This window comes from Panthera leo, chromosome E1, assembly GCF_018350215.1.
Source record: "Panthera leo isolate Ple1 chromosome E1, P.leo_Ple1_pat1.1, whole genome shotgun sequence".
NCBI lineage: Eukaryota > Metazoa > Chordata > Mammalia > Carnivora > Felidae > Panthera > Panthera leo.
The window spans coordinates 30,463,942-30,482,953 of NC_056692.1; the positions used below are offsets into that span (position 1 = coordinate 30,463,942).

At 41.3% G+C, this 19,012-nt stretch overlaps 1 protein-coding gene across 4 annotated transcripts in view; it reads right to left on the bottom strand.

Moving 5' to 3' along the window:
* The window catches only part of LOC122206920 (phosphatidylcholine transfer protein), a 32,700-nt gene extending 18,118 nt beyond the window's left edge, over positions 1-14,582 (bottom strand). For 2 of the 4 annotated variants that reach the window (XM_042916575.1, XM_042916574.1), the window contains exon 1: positions 8,490-8,930. In XM_042916575.1, the coding sequence (XP_042772509.1) occupies positions 8,490-8,633 (144 nt within the window). In that variant the 5' untranslated portion in view covers positions 8,634-8,930. Of the gene's footprint in view, positions 1-2,360; positions 2,487-8,181; positions 8,459-8,489; positions 8,931-14,515 lie in introns of those variants that run through there. The other 2 variants (XM_042916576.1, XM_042916578.1) reach the window with 2 other exon arrangements.
* Positions 14,583-19,012: the final 4,430 nt, after the last annotated feature.

Here is a 19,012-nt window from a genome sequence, read left to right on the forward strand (position 1 = left end):
CTCTGGAAAAAATGTTAAAAGAAGATGTTCCAAGAGAGAAAAAAAAAAAATGATAAAGGTCAGAAACTCAGATCTATATAATATATAAAGTGCTTGTTTTATTGTCTTAAAGCTTCTTGAAGGTATGAACTTTGTCTTATTCATCAGGTATCACCGGGATTTAGCATATGCCAGGCACACAACAGGTCCTAAAGACTGCTTGAACGAGCACATGAACAAATATTTTGGAGTTTTCATTCACCCAAAGGTAGCTATGGAGAGGTATCTATCCTAAACTAAATGGCAAAATAAGGTGGTTAAGTCTATCTCTAAATTTTTCTGGGTCTTTTTTTTTTTTTAATTTTTTAGTGTTTATTTACTTTTGACAGAGAGGGAGAGAGAGAGAGCTGGGAAGGGACAGAGAGAGAGACAAGATCCGAAGCAAGCTCTGCAGTGAGAGCGGAGAGCCCAATGTGGGGCTCAAACTCACAAACTGTGAGATCATAACCTGAGCCAAAGCCAGACACTTAACCGATTGAGCCACCCAGGCACCCCATCTAAGCTTTTCTGGGTCGTAAAAACACATTAAAGGGGCACCTCTTGATTTCACCTCTCAGGTCATTATCCCAGGGTCGTGGGATCAAGCCCAGCATGGGTCTCTGCACTGAGTATGCAGCCTGCTTAGGATTCTGTCTCTGTCTCCCCCTCTGCCTCTCTCCCTGGCTCATTCATATTTTCTTTCTTTCTTTCTTTCTCTCCCTCTCTCTCTCTCTCTCTCTCTCCCCCCTCCTAAAAAACAAAACACATTAAAAGTCCCAGACTAAAATTCAAAGGTTCGTATTTGCATGGATGCTCCCTTTCTTACATGAATACATTCATTTACATAATTTCCCTGATGGATAAAATAGCCTCACAAAATTATGTCCAGGGACTGTGAGCTTGTGAAGTAACAAACTATTCCCACTGAAGGGTCCACTAGAATTCTCCTTCCACCCATAGGTGGTGACTCTGATGTCAACAGCAGGTTGGAAGACCCAGCAAGAACCATATTCCACTTGACACTGCTCCAATTCAGCCCCTGGTTCAACTGGTATGGTATTGTGTCCAGGGATCCAGAATGTCCAAATCTTTGCTGACAAGTCACTTCTGCTCTCAGAGTCCTGAAGGCCCAATGAAAATCAGAGTTTTGCTTTATTAATAGTCACCTCCTGTGATCCCCATGGAGGAATTTGGTGAAAGACAGGGTGAGGGTATGAAGCCTGGCTTATACCAAGACAGGAGTGGGAGGTCCTGCTCAGCCCTCTCCTCTCAGTCCCCTCAATTTAAACCTTGGGACCAGCATTCTCACACAGTCTCACACCACATGCTCATCAGGAGAGAGAGGTGAGGAGGGGAAGACCTGAGGCTCTGATATATCCATCCAGCTGCTTGCTCAGGAATATGGAAAAAGGGAGAGAGAGAGAGACACACAGAGGGAGAGAGAGAGCATGAGCAAGAGAGCACAAGAGCTGGCCTCAGTCTGTGGCAGGTAGAAGAATGCCACACATGGGTGCTCTGCATTCAAACATGGTGGCCCTGCCCACTGGTAAAATGTGGCTCCATAAGTGTCCCAGGTCCAATAATCATTAGGTCACTCATGCCGGTAGCTACTCCTCCCTTAGCAGAGAGGTAAAAGGGTGAGAGAAGGGGGCAGAACAGTCCTGTAATCTGGAAGTGAAGACACTCCTGATGATGATGATCTCACCTGTGGGGTGCTAGTGGAAACTTCTCAGCCATTGAAGTAAACCTGTTCTTGTGGGAGTTAAATCTGTGCTTCCCACCTAAAGGCCAAACTGTCCCTTAGCCCAGCCTGGCTAAACACCATTTTCCTAGGAATGCCAGGCTTTTTGTATTTTAGTAGGTACACAGCATAGAAAAGAACAGTCCCTGGAAAAGAGCTGTCAGCTCCTGAGCAAACTTCTTGATTAGAAGGCCCATTAAAGGACAAAGGCACACTGCAGGCAGTCCCTTCTCACAGCGCCAGACATTCAGATTTAAAAATGTTAAGAAGTCAAGCCATTAACCCCATCAGCTCAGACCACTGCTTACTTGGTCTAAATTGAGGGTGCAAAGCTCTGCCTGCTGATTTCACACTCTCTGTAGGCATGTCACAGTGTCAACTGGCATGATGATGTGGCCCAGAGCTCCAAGGAGACCTGACTGCAGATCACTGGGAACGCTTTTGTAAGTGACCTGTGGCCCTTCTCTACCAGGGAGACTTCTTGGCACAGCTCAGAAGTCAACATTCACTCCCCCAGGTGGCCACTAACTTAAAAATCAGGAGAGTGAGTCTTCAAATGGTGTTGCTTTTGTCTTAAGATATTCTTCTTTCTCCCTCTTACCTTTCAGTTTCCACTCACTGCTTCTCTAGGACTCTCCACCCCCCAGCACCATTCTAGATGGTCCCCATACATTGGTGGTACTCAGGGTATAGTCCCTGGACTGGTAGCTTCAGCATCACTTGGCAACTGGTTAGAAATAAAACACAAAAAGAAGAAAAAAAAGAAATACCATTGTGCCATATACCATTTCATTTGATGACTGTTGAGAGGTCAGTAATTCTGAAAGGTAAATATTATCCTTGTTTTGAAAATGAGGAAGCTGGGATTTCAAAATGAAAAGATAACTGAATAACATCACCCAGCTAGTAAGTGGGGCCTGGCCCCTGGCTACTCTCCAACCATAGATTCACCCCAGTCCTGTATCCTTTTGGCTCTTCCTGGAAAACAAGGCAAGCTTCGCCTGACTCAGGGACTTAGCACTCAGTGTTCCCCCTACTACAGTGATTTAAAACCCAGCAAGTCCATTTGAATCTCCTGGGAAGTTTTAACATTGAAAACAAAAACAACAACAAACCAGATTATGAAGCATTTCAAACATACACAAAAGTAGAGACAACAGAATGATCAACCCCTGTAATGAAAGGGGAGTTTTTCAAAGGACTACCCAGGCCACAACCCAGATCAATTAATTCCAGGATTCTAGAGTAGGGCTTGGTCATGTCTTAATAGCTCCCAGGGTGATCCTAATGTGCTTGCGCTTTGAAAAACACTCTCTGGTACATTTCTCCTCCAGATATTTGCATGATGCAATCTCTCACTTCATTTCTGTCCCCACTCAAATGTTACCTCGGCAGAAGGGTTCTCCAGATTCCCTCATCTAAAACACATCACATCATCCCTGGCCACCACTGTGATACCATCTCTCTATCCCTTTACCCCACTTTACTGTCTTCATAGCATTTTTCACCCAATGTATCATTACATGCTATGGGTTTATTCTCATCAGTGAATGTCGTTCATTGTTCAAGAACTCATTCATTGGAACGGTGGCACATCTTCCCATTCATTGTTTATCCCCAGTGCCTGTGAGGGCAATAGCACATGGGAGGCACTTTGATGAATCTTCTCCGAATGAAAAAAAATGAATGACAGTGGGCAGAATGGAGATCTTAACCCAGGATTGTCTGCCTCCAAAACCCATGTTCTTCCCATGATACCATGTGGCAGTTCGGGGCTAGTTTTGCTTATCCTCCAGAAAGAGAAAGTAATTCTTGCCTTGAAGCAAGCTGTATATTTGGTGCTAAGCTTATCAAAGTAGGCTGGTTCATGTCTAGTTACTAGTAATTAGGTCCTGTGTGGCTCACTTAACAACTGGGTATTATTTCCATCTGTAAAATAGGAAAATAGGCCTGTCCCTACCTATCTTCCAGATTTGTTTACAGGGATAAAGGAAACTTACACGTGACAGCATTTTGTAAATTAAATCACTATGTAATGGTAAGTTATTGACATTACAACCTGGGGAGGAAAAAAGAGAAGAGAGGAAGGAAACAGCAGGCAAAGGAAGTAGAAAAAAAGAAGTGAATGAAAAAGATGATGGCATTGAACAGAATGGTTTCAAAGAAACTTTCAAAGTCAAAAACCTGTGATTTAATAAAAAAAGAGAAAATGAAAAAGTATCAAAATACTGTATATCAAAAGTGACCATCTATGGGGCACCTGGGTGGCTCAGTCGATTAAGCTTCCAACTTCAACTCAGGGCATGATCTCATGGTTTGTGAGTTCAAGACCTGTGTCGGGCTCTGTGCTGACAGCTACTCAGAGCCTGGAGCCTGTCTTCAGATTCTGTGTCTCCCTCTCTCTCTGTCCCTCCCCTGCTTGTGCACTCTCGCTCGCTCTCTCTCTCTCTCAAAAATAAATAAAAAACATAAACAGAAAAAGCTACAATCTTTTTTTTAATTTAATATAATTTATTTTTTACACCAGATAACTAAAATGCCCCTACACTTCAGTCTTTTCAAAACATGCAAAATAGATCATCGTCACAGTTCATGGTGGATTAACATAAATGTCTATACGTGATCCAGACACATAGTAGGTTGTTCCCAAGGGAACAGTCAACCTGGTGGAATGGATAAAAGCCACTGCAAAATCTGTTTACACTGAGAAGGGTGGCTGCCCGATTCTTCCTATCATAAAAATTCCTAGTGTTACCTGCTTTTCCCTACCCCACCCCATGAGGCCACTAATATGCTTTATATGCAAGTCATGTTGGACTGGCTTTATCATGATGGAGATATTCATCTATTAAATATGCCTTTTAGCCAAATCATGGTAAATACTTTGATAGAGGAGGTCCCCTTTGCATGGGTACTATGTGTAACCTTACTGCTGCAAAATTCGAGCAATCCAAGAAGACTTACCAGATTACCTATCTCAGTATCCCTTATATGGATGTTAAAGATGCCAATAAAAATTAGACTAACAAGAAAATGGGGAAAGAGAGGGGAGAATCAGAACACTCATCTCAATAGAGTGGAAATCTTTAGATGGTTATTAAGAAACAGGATGAATGAAGCAAATGTTGATGGGGTTGAGGCAAAGTAGCACTACCTAAAGTTAGATGGACTAGTCGTACCCCCTGTTGGCCCTTCAACATTAAAGGGCTCCAAACAAGTCCACTCTGTTTACCCCAGTTGTTGGAATTTAAAAAGCCAGAAAGCAAAAACTGAAATACTGAACCTCACCTGGACTCACCTGCAGCAATAGTCAAGTAGATTAATCAAGATGAAGACTAACAGAAGGACCAAGGTCTTCTGGTCTGAGCCCCCAGTTGGGGACCTGAGGACCCAAGGCCATATACACTCATGTGTGTAAAATGGTATGGGTTGGTGGAAGAAAAGACACATAATGGTAACATGCAGGGTGGATTAAACACCACTGGCCCACAAGACAGAAAAGGGCTTTGGGGCAGATAGGTGCAGAATGTGGGACAAGTGAATTCACTTTTGATAAGGTATCGTATTCGGATGAAAAGATTTACTAACTGGAAATTAGAGGGAATTCTCTTCCGGGAAGAAGGCAAAACGTGGAGTCAAACTGGAAAGAAAATGAGGCTTTAGCAAAGTGGGCCAGGCAGCAAATAATGCTGGAAAATGCTAGAACCCAGGAAGGGTTCTAGGAAAGGGCTTATACCCTGACTCAGTAGGGCCTCCTGACATTTTAATACAGATGGAGAACAAAGTGGCCATGGAGCAATGGCCCTCTGTCCTAGCTGTTGAGGCTCAGGGCACACCTACTGGAATCCCACGCCCTTTAAACTTAAAGAAGTTACCTGGGAGCACGTGTAATTTACATCAGTGTACCATGACTGCCCTTATCCCTAAGCAGGTTGAAATAAGACATACGGTATTATTAGTAGGGATAGGAACTATTCTGAATACCACTCATGTCCTCCCCACAGGAGGGAGGCAGGCCCTGCAATGTAACAATACACAATGGCAACAAGACACAATAGAAAGCCAGGCACTGTCTCAGCTCACAAGCACAAAAGCAAGAAAGCACAGGCTCACTGGAGTAAAGGGTAGAGTGCTCTGGGCTGGCTGGAGGACAAGGGGTGTGCAGATGAGTCATGGGAGATAAAGCTGGAAATGTAAGTTGGGACCAAACTAGTTCACTCATCTGAACAGAGTGGAAATCTTTAGATGGTATTAACAAACAGGAAGTATGAGGGGCGTCTGGGTGGCTCAGTCTGTTGATCCTCAGCTCAGGTCATGATTACACGATCCTGAATTCGAGCCCCTAGTCAAGCTCTGTGCTAACAGCCCAGAGCCTAGAGCCTGCTTAGGATTCTGTGTCTCCTTCTCTCTCTGCCCCTCCCCACTCGGTCTCTCTCTCTCTCTCTCTGTCTCAAAAATAAACAAACATTGGGGCACCTGCATGGCTCAGTCAGTTAAGTGGATGACTTTGACTCAGGTCATGATCTCTCAGTCAGTGAGTTCAAGTCCCGTGTCAGGCTCTGTACTGACAGCTCAGAGCCTAGAGCCTGGAGCCTGCTTGGGATTCTGTGTGTGTGTGTGTCTCTCTCTCTGCCCTTCCCCACTCATACACTCTCTCTCTCTCTCTCTCTCTCTCTCTCTCAAAAGTACACATTAAAAAAATTTTTTTAATAATAAAATAAATAAACATTAAAAAATAAAAAGAAACAGGATAAAATAAAAAGCCTTAATGCAATTCAATACAGTCAACAACTTGACAGGATAACTTATAATTTTTGACTTTACAAACGCACAAGAGCAATATGCATTCAGTAGAAACAGTACTTTGAATTTTGAATTATCTTTCCCTGGGCTAGTGATACGTGATATAGTACCTTCTGATGCTGGGCAGGGGCAGTGAACCACTACACTTACAACTATTCTGCACCCATACAATCATCCTGTTTTCACTTTCAGTACACTCTTCAAAAAATTACATGATATTCAACACTTTAGTATAAAATAGGCCTTGTGTTAGATGATTTTGCCCAACAATAGGCTAATGACAGCATTCTGAGCACAGTTAAGATCAGCTAGGCTAACTGTGATGCTCAGTAGGTGAGGTATATTAAATGCATTTTCAGCTTATGATATTTTCAGCTTATGATGGGTTTATCAGGATGTAAACCCATCATAAGTTTAGAAAGATCTGTATAGTCTACCCAGCAGCATTTGACTTCTCTCAGAGAGGCAATGCAGGAGCCTGCTCATGGCACAGATCTGGAAGTAGACAGGTGAGTTCTGATCCCAGTTCAGACCTTGAGCAATCACCTTAACCTTTGCACACATTCATTTCCATATAGGTAAAAAGGTGATAATTACAGCGCCTTACATTAAGACTGACATGAGGATTCAGTAAGTCAATACCTGTGAAGCACTTAAACAGTGCCTGGAACATAAGACAGCATGCAGTGTGTGAGCTATTATAATAGTATTAAATCTGCAATCAACAGTGCCACTGAAAGGGGAGTGGTAAGACCACAGCCTCTCCTTCAGGTGCCTGATCAGGCTGTAATGTGTAGGATGGAAGGGATCAGAGAGGAAGGAGGAAGGCCAGAAGTCTTCTGCAACTCTAGGTGAAAGGTACCATCCAAAGTGCCAACCACAAAGGAATGAAAACGGAAGGGAAGGGGGCCAGATATCAGGCTTGTCTGAGCAGCTGAATTGACAAAACTTGGCAAATGCCTGGATATGGCTGGTAAGGAAAATGGAATGGTCAGAAGAATAAAAGATTTTGTCTGAAAACATGTCCACTTTGGCACCAAGGCACCTAATGAAATTACACTCGGAAATTAATTCCACCTGCGCTGGACTGTGAGCTTCTTGTTCATTTTGTCACACCCCATGGCCCTGCTACACACACGTTCAGAGTGCCTCCCTACTCTATACTACTCTGGTTCTCTGCCAGTAAACCTTGATTTCACTTCACTTGCCTAAAAGTGATTTATTATCCCATGTGCCTTCAGCTACTATCACTCACTGTAACTGATGAAAGGTCTCAGGTACAACGCAATCATTCCACCTGGAAAGCTACCTGATTCCAAAGGCCTCCGGGAGTGCCTGGAGAATTGCTTAATAACCAACTCTATTCCTCCTACCCTTTAAGTTAATCTTCTCCCTAAAGCTTCAGACCAAATTCTTAAGTGCCCCTTACAAGAAAGGGGCAGCTGCGAAATGAAATGACTAAAATGACTGAGATGATATTAGCTCCCTTCTCAGCCACACTGCTCTGCACACACACTATCACCCTGCACATTTCTGAAAAGTCTGGTCTCCTTCCCACCTGTATGCAAACCCTAAGGTTCTCTCCACCCCACCAACATACACACATCAGTGGCACCCACCCGGGAGGAGGATCCACGTCCCTTGCAGCCAAGTGCATGGGGCTCAGACTCTGCAATCCTGCATTTTAACCCTATCATTAGCTTCCAACAAACCACTCCCGCCCTGGGCCTCAGACTTAGGCTGAATTCGGATGACCTCCCAACTGCAGGGGCAAAGTCAGTTGCCAGCACTGCCCCAGCGTTCGCTCCTCCCTGCTCCGCGTGACCAACTCCGGCCCTGACTTCCTAGGCCGCTGCCCCGCGCTTCCCCTGGGGAGGTTGGCCCGGACAAGCGACTGCCTGGGATCCTCCAGCTGGCCGGCCGCTACCTGGTCCAGCAGCCCGTAGATGCTGAAGCCCAGGGTCTCCACCAGCAGCTCCCAGTTGGCGCCTGCCGGCGCGCGCTGCTGGATCTCCGCGCAGGCCTCCCGGAACTGCTCCTCGGAGAAGCCGCCGACCGCACCACACTCCATCTTTTGGCAGCCCCAGCTTCTCCGCCTCCGGGGCGAAGCCGCGGACCCGCCGGGTGTGCGCTCTGGGGCGGGCCGAGAGGGTGGTCCAGCGTGATTGGCAGGGACCAGAGGCGCGATGGGGCACTGGAGGGATTTATGTGGAGGGAGGAGCCTCGGGGGCGTGGCCACGGAAGGGCGGGCTTAGGGAGGTGGGCGGGGCTGGGCCTGAGATCGTGAAGATGGAAGAGAAGAAAAACCAGAGAAGTACTGGACTTGATCTCGGGCAAGATGCAGGGGCTAGGGGAGTGAGGAGGCTTGTGGACGGAAGGGAAAAGGAAGAAACTAACGCCATCTCAGAAACCGCTCCTTAGCCCATCTCATCCTCCTCCCCACCCCTTACCTCCTAAAACCTGCTTGGGTGTCCCTCCTTTACCTTCTCTGAAGAAGGCAGGGAAAGTCTCTGAGGGGATTGGTACACTTGGGAGGTGAGAGGGACAGAGCAGAAATGCTTGAAAATCTCCGGGATCAGATGCTAGAACTGAATACTGTTCCAATGTCATTTCTATTCCTTCTGTTATGCATTTAAAAACATTATTCCAAGAAGGGGTGCATGGGATTCACCAGGAGGCCAAAGGGGTCCATGGCACAAAAAGGATTAAATAACCTAATTCATAATGGGTCTACCAGGTAATTTGCCACCCTGGAGGGTGAAAGATAATCTAAAAGGTATCATGGTGTCCACCGAGGATTTCTGCTGCTTGCATAATTCAGATCTTCGTGCAACTCAAAGATCTTTTTGCTTCCTCAGCTCCTTTGGGTGTTAGTATATGTGCTACCGGCACCCTGTAATTGGCTTTGAGTAAGTAGTTGAAACAATGTCATACCACAATGTCAATACGCTCTGAAAATCCATGTTTCCTAATCTGTAAACTGGGGTAAGAATTGTGTAACCAGTGAGAACTGAGGAGGTGACCATATAAAATAAACACAGAACATGTTTGCACATTGCCTGTCAAAGTAAATACATGTTCAATAAAAATGTCCGTGTATTTTGCATATATTGAAATGTTTCTCCTTCTAAACTTAAAGCCTTGAAATTAAGGCAAACTCTATGTTCATGCAAATTTCCAAAAAGAGAAATAAGATCAGATCTGGCAGCACAGATATGCTACTGTTTTGTTCAATTATGAGCTGGTTCGGTTTTGTTCTATGAGGATGGTTCTAGACAAAATGCACAAGAGATTAGAGACCTATTTTCCTACTGTTTTTGTAATGCCTCTTAAACTCTCTTCTTTATACAAACTGTATTATATATATGTATATATATGGTTTTTTTAATGCTTATTTATTTTTGAGAGAGCACGAGCAGGGGAGAGGCAGAGAGAGAGGGAGACAGAATCTGAAGCAGGGTCCAGGCTCTGAGCTGTCAGCACGCAGTCTGAAGCAGGGCTCGAACTCAGGAACCGCGAGATCATGACCTGAGCCAAAGTCAGAGGCTTAACCGGCAGTCACCTAGGCGCCCCAAAACTGTATTATATTTAAACTGAAATTCAACTGCTTGAAAAAAGAAATTTCATCAAAACCCTTACCTAGGAAGTATTTTCAAACATCTTCAAGGAATCCCATTATAAAGGCGTGCTTTGATGAAGCTGCAATGCTTCAATGTTTCAATGCTATGTAAATGGCTACGTAAATGCTATGTAAATGGCATTTTGTGAGATAGGAGATATAAGGCCAGAAATTCAAATTGCATGTACTGCATATGTTTAAAAGTGTGTTTATCTACTAAACTCGGAAGGTAAGCACACATACGTTTGGGTATGTTGAGGTTTATGCACATGTTTACTTTATTACAGTTTATGAATGAAGAAGCAAATAGCTTTTATTTTGTGCAGCCTCAGAGAAACCTAGAAAAGGCTTGGAGAAAGGTCTAAAACGGCCTGTTCTCCTTCAGGACTTGCCTATTTTAATAGGCCATCCTGTTTCCTTTGTGAAAACACTCTCTAGAGAACTTCCAACAACATGACAGCTGAAGCTCCTGGCCTCAAACATGGGAATTCTGGGCAAAATACACCAAAATAGTCTTAAATATAGAGTTTAGCTGAAAATAAAGGAAGAGTATGCACCAGATTTCAGAAAGGGAAGACAGAATGAAAGCCAGAGATGCAAGCACAAAGGATATCTTTAGAAGGGATTGACTACCCCTTCCCCCCTCCCCCCAACACTCCCCCATGCTGTATTTCTCTGTGGAGGAACTTCCCTCCTTTAGAGTAATCCTCCTGGCCTCACTCATTCACACACTCCTTCTCAGGAGATGTGTGATTTAAATGGCTGATGAGTTTGAGAACAGGAACTATTAGATATGCCCAGATCAACCCCTTCTGGCTCCTCCTACTTGTAGAAAATACACATTTTTATCTGCCCTAGTTTATGTAGTAAATTCCAGAGTGTGGGCTGTGGGACTGGAATTGAGACTTTTTACTGCTGCCTGTGCCCGGAGGGCAAGTTTGGTTTCAGGCAGTGTTGTAATTCTATAGTTGCCTCTGCTTCATTGTAATAAAGGGGAAATGCTAATTTCCATTGTCAGACTTCAGCGTGTATCTAAATGGATTTGGAGCTCAGAGCTCATGGATTCAGAGCACTGGTGGGGAAGAGAGGAATAATATATTTGGAGCTTCCTGAAATCCAAACAGACTGATGCCCCAGGGGCTGGGGCTGGGGTTCTAATACTCACACAAGGACTGAAGACTTGGTATTGGGCCATAGTTGGTGGGAGGTTGGACAGGGGACACCCTCATAAAGCCTGGATCCCTCCAGATCTAACCCTTCCATTCCAAGTAAACCAGAAAAATCTCCAGGCTGTAGACCATGGGGCCCTCAAGGAAGCTCATGCTTTTCCTGAAGCCTTAAGTAGAAAGAAATAAAAAGACAGCTGGGAGAAACCAAACTCTGAGTGTATGCCAGAGATGTGACCTAAATTTATGTCATCTGCCCTGTATGGGAGCCACAAAGAGAGAAATTAGCACCAGATCTGATTCAGGACCACTGAAACCCCTGAGATCCTGCCAGAATTAGAGACAGGGACACTTTCACAAGAAGGACACATGGAATTACCCAGGAGAATTACCGAGGTGTGGGACAACACCCACAGAAGATACATATACAATAAATGAGTTACGAAGATCTGAGGAAACAACTCTCCATGTGAGAGAGTTAGCAGATGTGCAAACAGGATTACCGGAACCAAAAAACTACAGGTAACAACAGGCCAATATGAGTAACTTTCAATATGCATTTATGACAACTAAATAAAAGAAGGTCTAGAAATGGAACACTAAGAAAAAAAATAAATAAATCTGAAAAAGAACCTTCTGCAAATGAAAAATACAATAGTCACTAAAATTAGAACAGGTAAAATTGTTCAAGAGAAATAAAGGGATAGATAAAAAGGCGGCTATGAGGCAATTCTCCAGAAAGCAACACAGAGATAGAAAGAAATGCAAAAGGTGAAGATTAAGTAAGAGACATGAAGGATACACTGAAAAGTTAAAACATTTCTGACTGGAGTTCCAAAAGAAGAGAAGGGAGAGGTTAGAGATGGGATGGACAGGTGGGGAAGAAATAGACAAATGGACAAATAAAACAAAGTGGAACTCAAAGAGCAAAAACCTAAAACAGGGAGGGTGAGTTCAGAGTTTTATTTATAGGAGGTAAACAAGAGATATTGATTAGTTTTAGTCTATTGCACATGTTAAAATTTAATGGAATGAATTCTCAAAACACAAACCAATAAAGTAGGCAAAAGGTTTAAACCAACAGCTCACCAAAGAAGATATATCAGTGGCATATAGGAACATGAAAAAATATTCATCATCATTTGTCAGTAGGGTAATTTAATTTAAAATAAGAGCATGGGACTCTTGATTTTGGGGTCATGAGCTCGAGACCCACCCTGGGTGTAGAGATTACCTAAATAAATGAAAACTTTAAAGTAAAATAAAATCACAGTGAGGTACCACTATACACTTATCAGAATGGCTAAAACTAAAAAGATTGATCAAGGCAAGTGCTGGCAAGGATGTGGAAGCAATAGAACACTCATACCCTGCTGGCAGAACGGAAATGATACAACAAGCACTTTGGAAAACTGACAATTTCTTTAATACACCTACCATAGAATCCAGGCATTCCACTTCCTAGGTATATATCCAAGAGAAAAAAAATAGCTCTGTCCGTATATAGACTTGTACACATATGTTCACAGCAGCTTGATTTGTGGTAGCCCAAAACTGGAAAACAAAAAACGAAAAAAAACCACAAATGTCCTTCAAGAGTTGAATTGATTTTATCACAACACATTGTGATATACCCATCAATGAATTACTCAGCAATAAAATGTTAAATGATTAAAATGTGTATATATGAGTGTGTGTGCTTATGCATTTGTAATATTGTGTATATATTTATATAATGGAATGCATGCAATTTAGCATAAATAATTTTAGAGTAAGGTATCACGATACCTGTGATTTACATTCAGAGAGTTCAATAAAAATAATTGTGCAATATTTATGATGTGATAAACTGGGTAATTGTAAGAAAGAGAAGCAAAAGCGACAAAATACAAACAACTGATGAATTTAGGGGAAAGATAAACATTTTTTTTGTTGTTCTATTCCTTCAGCTTTTCTGCACATTTAAAATTATTCAAAATAGAAACTTTGAGAAAACCCAGCTATATATGTTTACAGGAGAAATAACTAAAATATAATGACACAGAAAATGAGAGGTATGAAAGGTATGGAAAACATACACAAGAAAACCCTAAACAAAAAGGAGTTTGTATGGCTCTAAAAATATCAAACAAAATAGAATTTAAGGCAAGGAAAAAAAATAGGATTTCATGGGATAATGATAAAGGACAGAACTTTTCAGGAATTCTGAATGCTTAAATTTATATTTATTTCACAACATCATCTCAAATATGTAAAGCAAAAAATGTCATCAATACAAGGAGAAATCAGCAAATTCACAATCACAGTGGAACATTTTAAGGCTCTTTTCTAGGAAATTGATTGGTCAAGCAGACAAAAAATTGGCAAAGAGATGGAACACTAGCATATAATTCATATGCTTGATCTAAAGGACATTTATAGAACCCCATACCCAATAGCCAGAACACCCGTATAATTTGCAAACTCTCATTAAACATTCATTAAAATTGATGACCCTGTAAGCCACAGAAGATATTTTCAACAAACACTAAAGAATATATATCATTCTCTGATGACAATGCAAAAACAAAAGAAAAAAAGAAAGAAAAAATAGCCAATCCCTGCCCTCACATATTTGAAAAACAAAAAAACAAAACAAATACATACTTATTCTAGGAGCTTAGCCAGCAGTTAATCCCCCACATCAAATTCCTTTCTGCCTAAAACACCTAGAGAAGAGTTGTTTTCTGTAATTATTCCTGTGTGACATCTTACTCATAGATTAGGATATTTAATTTTTTAAAGAAGACCATTTCCATTGTTACAGAACCAGGCTGGAACACTGGTGGAAAAACCAAGCGGCACTCGGAGATCTTGGTGGATCGATTTATTTAACATCAGCAGGCTCAGAGGAGACCGTTTCTCCAAAGATCCGAGCTCTGAATGAAGGGGGGGAGGGTAATTTATAGTTGTCAGCTTCCACATCTGTGGTGGGTTTTTGCACGCGGGGCAAACAGGGCAAGAAGAACCCAGAAGAGGGGTCTCCAAGCTAGAGACCAGAGCTTGTTTTAGTCCCCTCGGCCATCTTATGGTGTAAAACTTTATTTTCCCAACACTATCAATTCAAACTATAAATCCAATGAAATTTAAGCAAAAATCCATTAAGAGTGTTCAAAGAACTTAACACACCTATTCTAAACTTCACAAGAAAGGTATCTGTTAGGATGTCCCTGGAACCACAGCGGAGGGGACGGCCATCTTGTCAGTGCAACCCAACGGAAAAGCCCCAAGCGGCGGGCCAGAAGAACTGAAGGTCAACCAATCACCGGGCGACAGCACGACCTGGCGCGAAAAAAGGCCCACCCAGACCTAAACCCTGAACCACTGTAGCTTAAAAACCCTACCCCACCACACCCAGGCGTGACTTCCTTGACTCTCACTCCCTGAGTCACGGAACCTCTCCCAGAACCTTAGTTCCCAATAAAGCGTTTGACTGCTAATTTTTTTTTAGCCTCTAACTCCTATCTTTACCGTGCCCAACGGCTGACCTTAACAGTATCAAGCAGTTTGAAAAAGTAGGAAAGTACCTTTGGGGGGGGGGGGGGGGGGGGGAGAAAACTTGCCTTGTCAGATATTAGGATCAATAATAAAGAAAATACTGTTATACTGACTCAGGTCTAGGAAAAATAAATAATTGAACAGCTTTCCTTCTAGAAACAAATCCATGTGCATACTGAACCCTAGCATGTGAGAGAGAATGGATAATTTAAAAATATAGTATTGGAAGCATTACATGGTGACAGATGGTAGCTACACTTGTGAGCAGAGCATTATGAAAAGACTTGTCAAACCACTATGTTGTACCCTTGAAACTAATGTAATGTTGTTTGTCAACTATACTACAATAGTGAAATATGGTAAAGAAAAAATGGTATTGGAACAAGGGACTATCCTTATACAAAAATGAATTTCCACTATCATGTCACATAAAAATGTAAACTCCAGATGTATAAAGACTTAACTGCATAAGGCAAAATGTTGAAATTTGCAGAAGACAATATAAAAGTAAATAAACCTTTATGACCCAAGAGTTAAGAAAAGGTTTCTTAAAGACATAAAACAGCAGAAACCATAAAATAACATTTCAATTAGAAAGCAACAACCCCTGTTCAATTATACACTATAGATAAATCAAAACCCAACACACAGATTGGTAGAAGGCATTTGGTACATTGACAACAAAAAATCAATATTGGTGATATACATGGAACTCCTATATATCAATAAGAAAAACCCAGATAATGCAGCTGAAAATATGAACAGAGAAAAAAACCCAAATGGCGTATAAACACATGAAAAGTTAACTTCCATAGTAAGTGGGGAGATGCAAAATAAATCACACCATTTCATAGTTATTAGATTGTCAAGAACTTAAAAATTAGAAGTTGGTAGGGTATCTGGGTGGCTCAGTCGATTGAGTGACCAACTTCGGCTCAGGTCATGATCTCACAGTTTGTGAGTTCCGGCTCCACATAGGGCGAGCTGCTGTCAGCACAGAGTCTGCTTGGATCCTCTGTCCCAATCTCTCTCTGCCCATCCCCTGCTCGTGCACTCTCATTCTCTCAAAAATAAACATTAAAAAATTTTCTTTTAATTAGAAGTTGGTAAATATACAAGGAAATGAAAACTCTGTCATAAAATGTTCTAGGTAAAATGTAAATGATAGTTTGAAAAACAACCTGGAAAGACCTATTAAAATTGACTATCCACATGCTACTTGGCTCAGCAGTCCATTTTGATGGGTATACCTGAGGGAACCGCTAATAATTATGTAAATAGGCACAGTGTTCCAGTAGCAAAAAATAGGAAACAACACAAAATATTCTCCAAACACAGAATAAATAAAGTGTGGTATATCCATTATATAGCTTTTGAAACAAACAAAAATCAACTTGGGGGCACCTGGGTGACTCAGCAGGTTAAGGGTCCGACTCTTGATTTCAGCTCAGATCATGATCTCATGGTTCATAGGATCGAGCCCCACATTGGGCTCTGCACTGACAGCATGGAGCCTGCTTGGGATTCTCTCTCCACCCCCCTTCTCTGCCCCTCCCCTGCTGGCTTGCACCTGCATGTGCATGCTCTCTCTCTCTCTCTCTCTCTCTCTCTCAGTAAATAAACATTTAATAAAAAGAATCTACTTGTCTGTGGTAGACAAATCTTGAAAACACTCTTGAATGAAGGAGACAAGTTGCAGAAGGATGTACAGAATAAGATATTTTATATTTATAGCATTTAGTAGTGTTTAGTCTGTAAACTTCAAAATGTAACTGGGAAGGATTCATGTTAACATCAAGAGTAGCTGTTCCTCAAGAGTAGCTGTTCCATTTTATTTCTTTAAAAAATTATGATGCAAATAAGGCACAATATTAATGTATATGCTGGGTAGTGGGCTCATGAATGTTATACTATTCTCTGCACTTTCCTATATATTTGAAATTTGTGTAATGTAAACAAGTTAAAGAAATAATTCTAGAGGCACCTGGGTGGCTCATTCAGTTAAGTGTCTGACTTCAGCTTAGATCTCACGGTTTGTGAGTTCGAGCCCCACATCAGTCTCTGTGCTGACAGCTCAGAGCCTGGAGATTGCTTCGGATTCTGTGGCTCCCTTTCTCTCTGCCCCTCCCCACTCTCTCTCAAAAACAAGATATTTAAAAAATAATAAAAAATAAATAATTCCAATAAATATATAATACTATAGTTCCCATTAAAAATAGCAGAAGGAAAAGAAAAACACTATTCTGGAATACCATGTAAAATGAGTGAATGAATAATGAATGTTCACAAATGCCTAACTTTGCACAGAGAACAGCTATAGATTACCTGTTGTGATTGATCAGTGTTGTTTTATGTGTGTTTTTTTAATTGGGGGACTAAAAGTATACCTATCCTTAGTTACTAGTAAGCAACTGAGGAAAGAACGAACTATATGGCATCATGGTTAAAACATCTGGGTAAAGATCAGATTCCCACAGTGATATTTTTCACAGCATAGAACTAATTTGGTTTGTGGATTCCCAAGATAGAGTCATGGTCACAAAAGCTAGCTTTGGAGTCAAAAGATCAGGGTTCTAGTCACTTTAAGAATTGGGGAGATCATTTTAATTTTTTAAACCTACTTACTCAACAGTAATATAAAAATAATACCTATCTCAAGGATTTGCTGAGAGGATTATACAAATAATACAAATGAAAGCACTCTGTAATGTGAAAGTGAACCCTTATGGAATGTATTCTCTCAATAGTTATTGCTCAATTCTATAGCTGAGTTGAATTTAATCCGTCTCAATGCCTGTCCAAATCAGTTTACTTCTATTTGACTTGTACTGTTGAACGTTTGCTCTTATTAAAATGCTCAAGAGTTTTGCCTTGCTAGGGCAGTGGAGAAAATAAAGAGGGTGATGACGCTGTTACTGGGCTCCAAAGCTTATAAAATAATAACCTGTAAGTCAGTTAATAATAGCCTAAGCCTGCTGAGTACTCATTATGAGCCAGAAACTATGCTAAGTGTTTTCATTTAATCCTTCCAATACTACTCTGAAATCAGTTCCATTATAATCTCCAGGTTTTAAATGAAGAAACTAATGTTTAGAGAAATGAAGGAACTTTCCCATGGTCACATGGGTAGGTCAAAGGCAGAGCTGAGGCTTGGAGTCAGTCCTATTGGGTTCTAGAGCCTACTTTCTCATACCTACATCTTCCAGTACCAACATAGGATCGATAGACACAAAACAATGAATGTAGCTGCAACTCAATTATATCCATGAAGGTCTTCACTCCTAAAAGACTTTTTATGAACCATTCTAGCCATAAAACTATAACATTTAGTACCGGAAAAGGATTTAGATATTGCCTTTAATTCGTTCTCGCTTATGTATTCATGTACTCAATTGTTTGATAAATACTTATCATTGGTAAATATTTATCAAACAAGTGAGTACATTAATAGATAAAAGGATAAGTTAAAGACAATATCTGAGTCCTCCTTAAGTGTGATCTTTTATGTTTTTATGGCCGTAACAGCAATTGGAGGGTACAAAGTTGTGAGATGCCATCCTCATGAACACATGAACAATTAGTTTGAGAAATTATTTTATGTGATATATATCTATATCTATCTACATCTGTATCTATATTCCAGCACTTTAATTTTATGGTACCAGTACCATAATGTCCTGATGACCACAACTTTGTAATATAACTTTGAAGTCTGGAATTGTGATGCCTCCAGGTTTGTTTTTCTTTTTCAAGATTGCTTTGGTTATTCAGGGTCTTTTGTGGCACCATTTTTATTTTATGAAAGAGAATTAGAATAAGAGAATTAAGGCACACAGAGATAATACTTTGGATAACAACTTGGTGATTCAGTTAGTCAAACCATATTGTCACAGACCCATACAGACTGAAGATCCCTAGTCTATATACTCTGCTAAAAAATAAGACATACAAACCCGATGTTAGGGAAGATGGGTTTATAATTTTACCTAATGGGACATATACTTTATGTCAACTTTCTTAAAATTGACTGTTCAGAAAACCAGGTGTTTAAATCCTGGAAGGGGGTCAGAGAATAAGTTGCCAACCATCTTCCTTCCAGTAAAGGGATTCCAGAGATGAGCTGGAAGT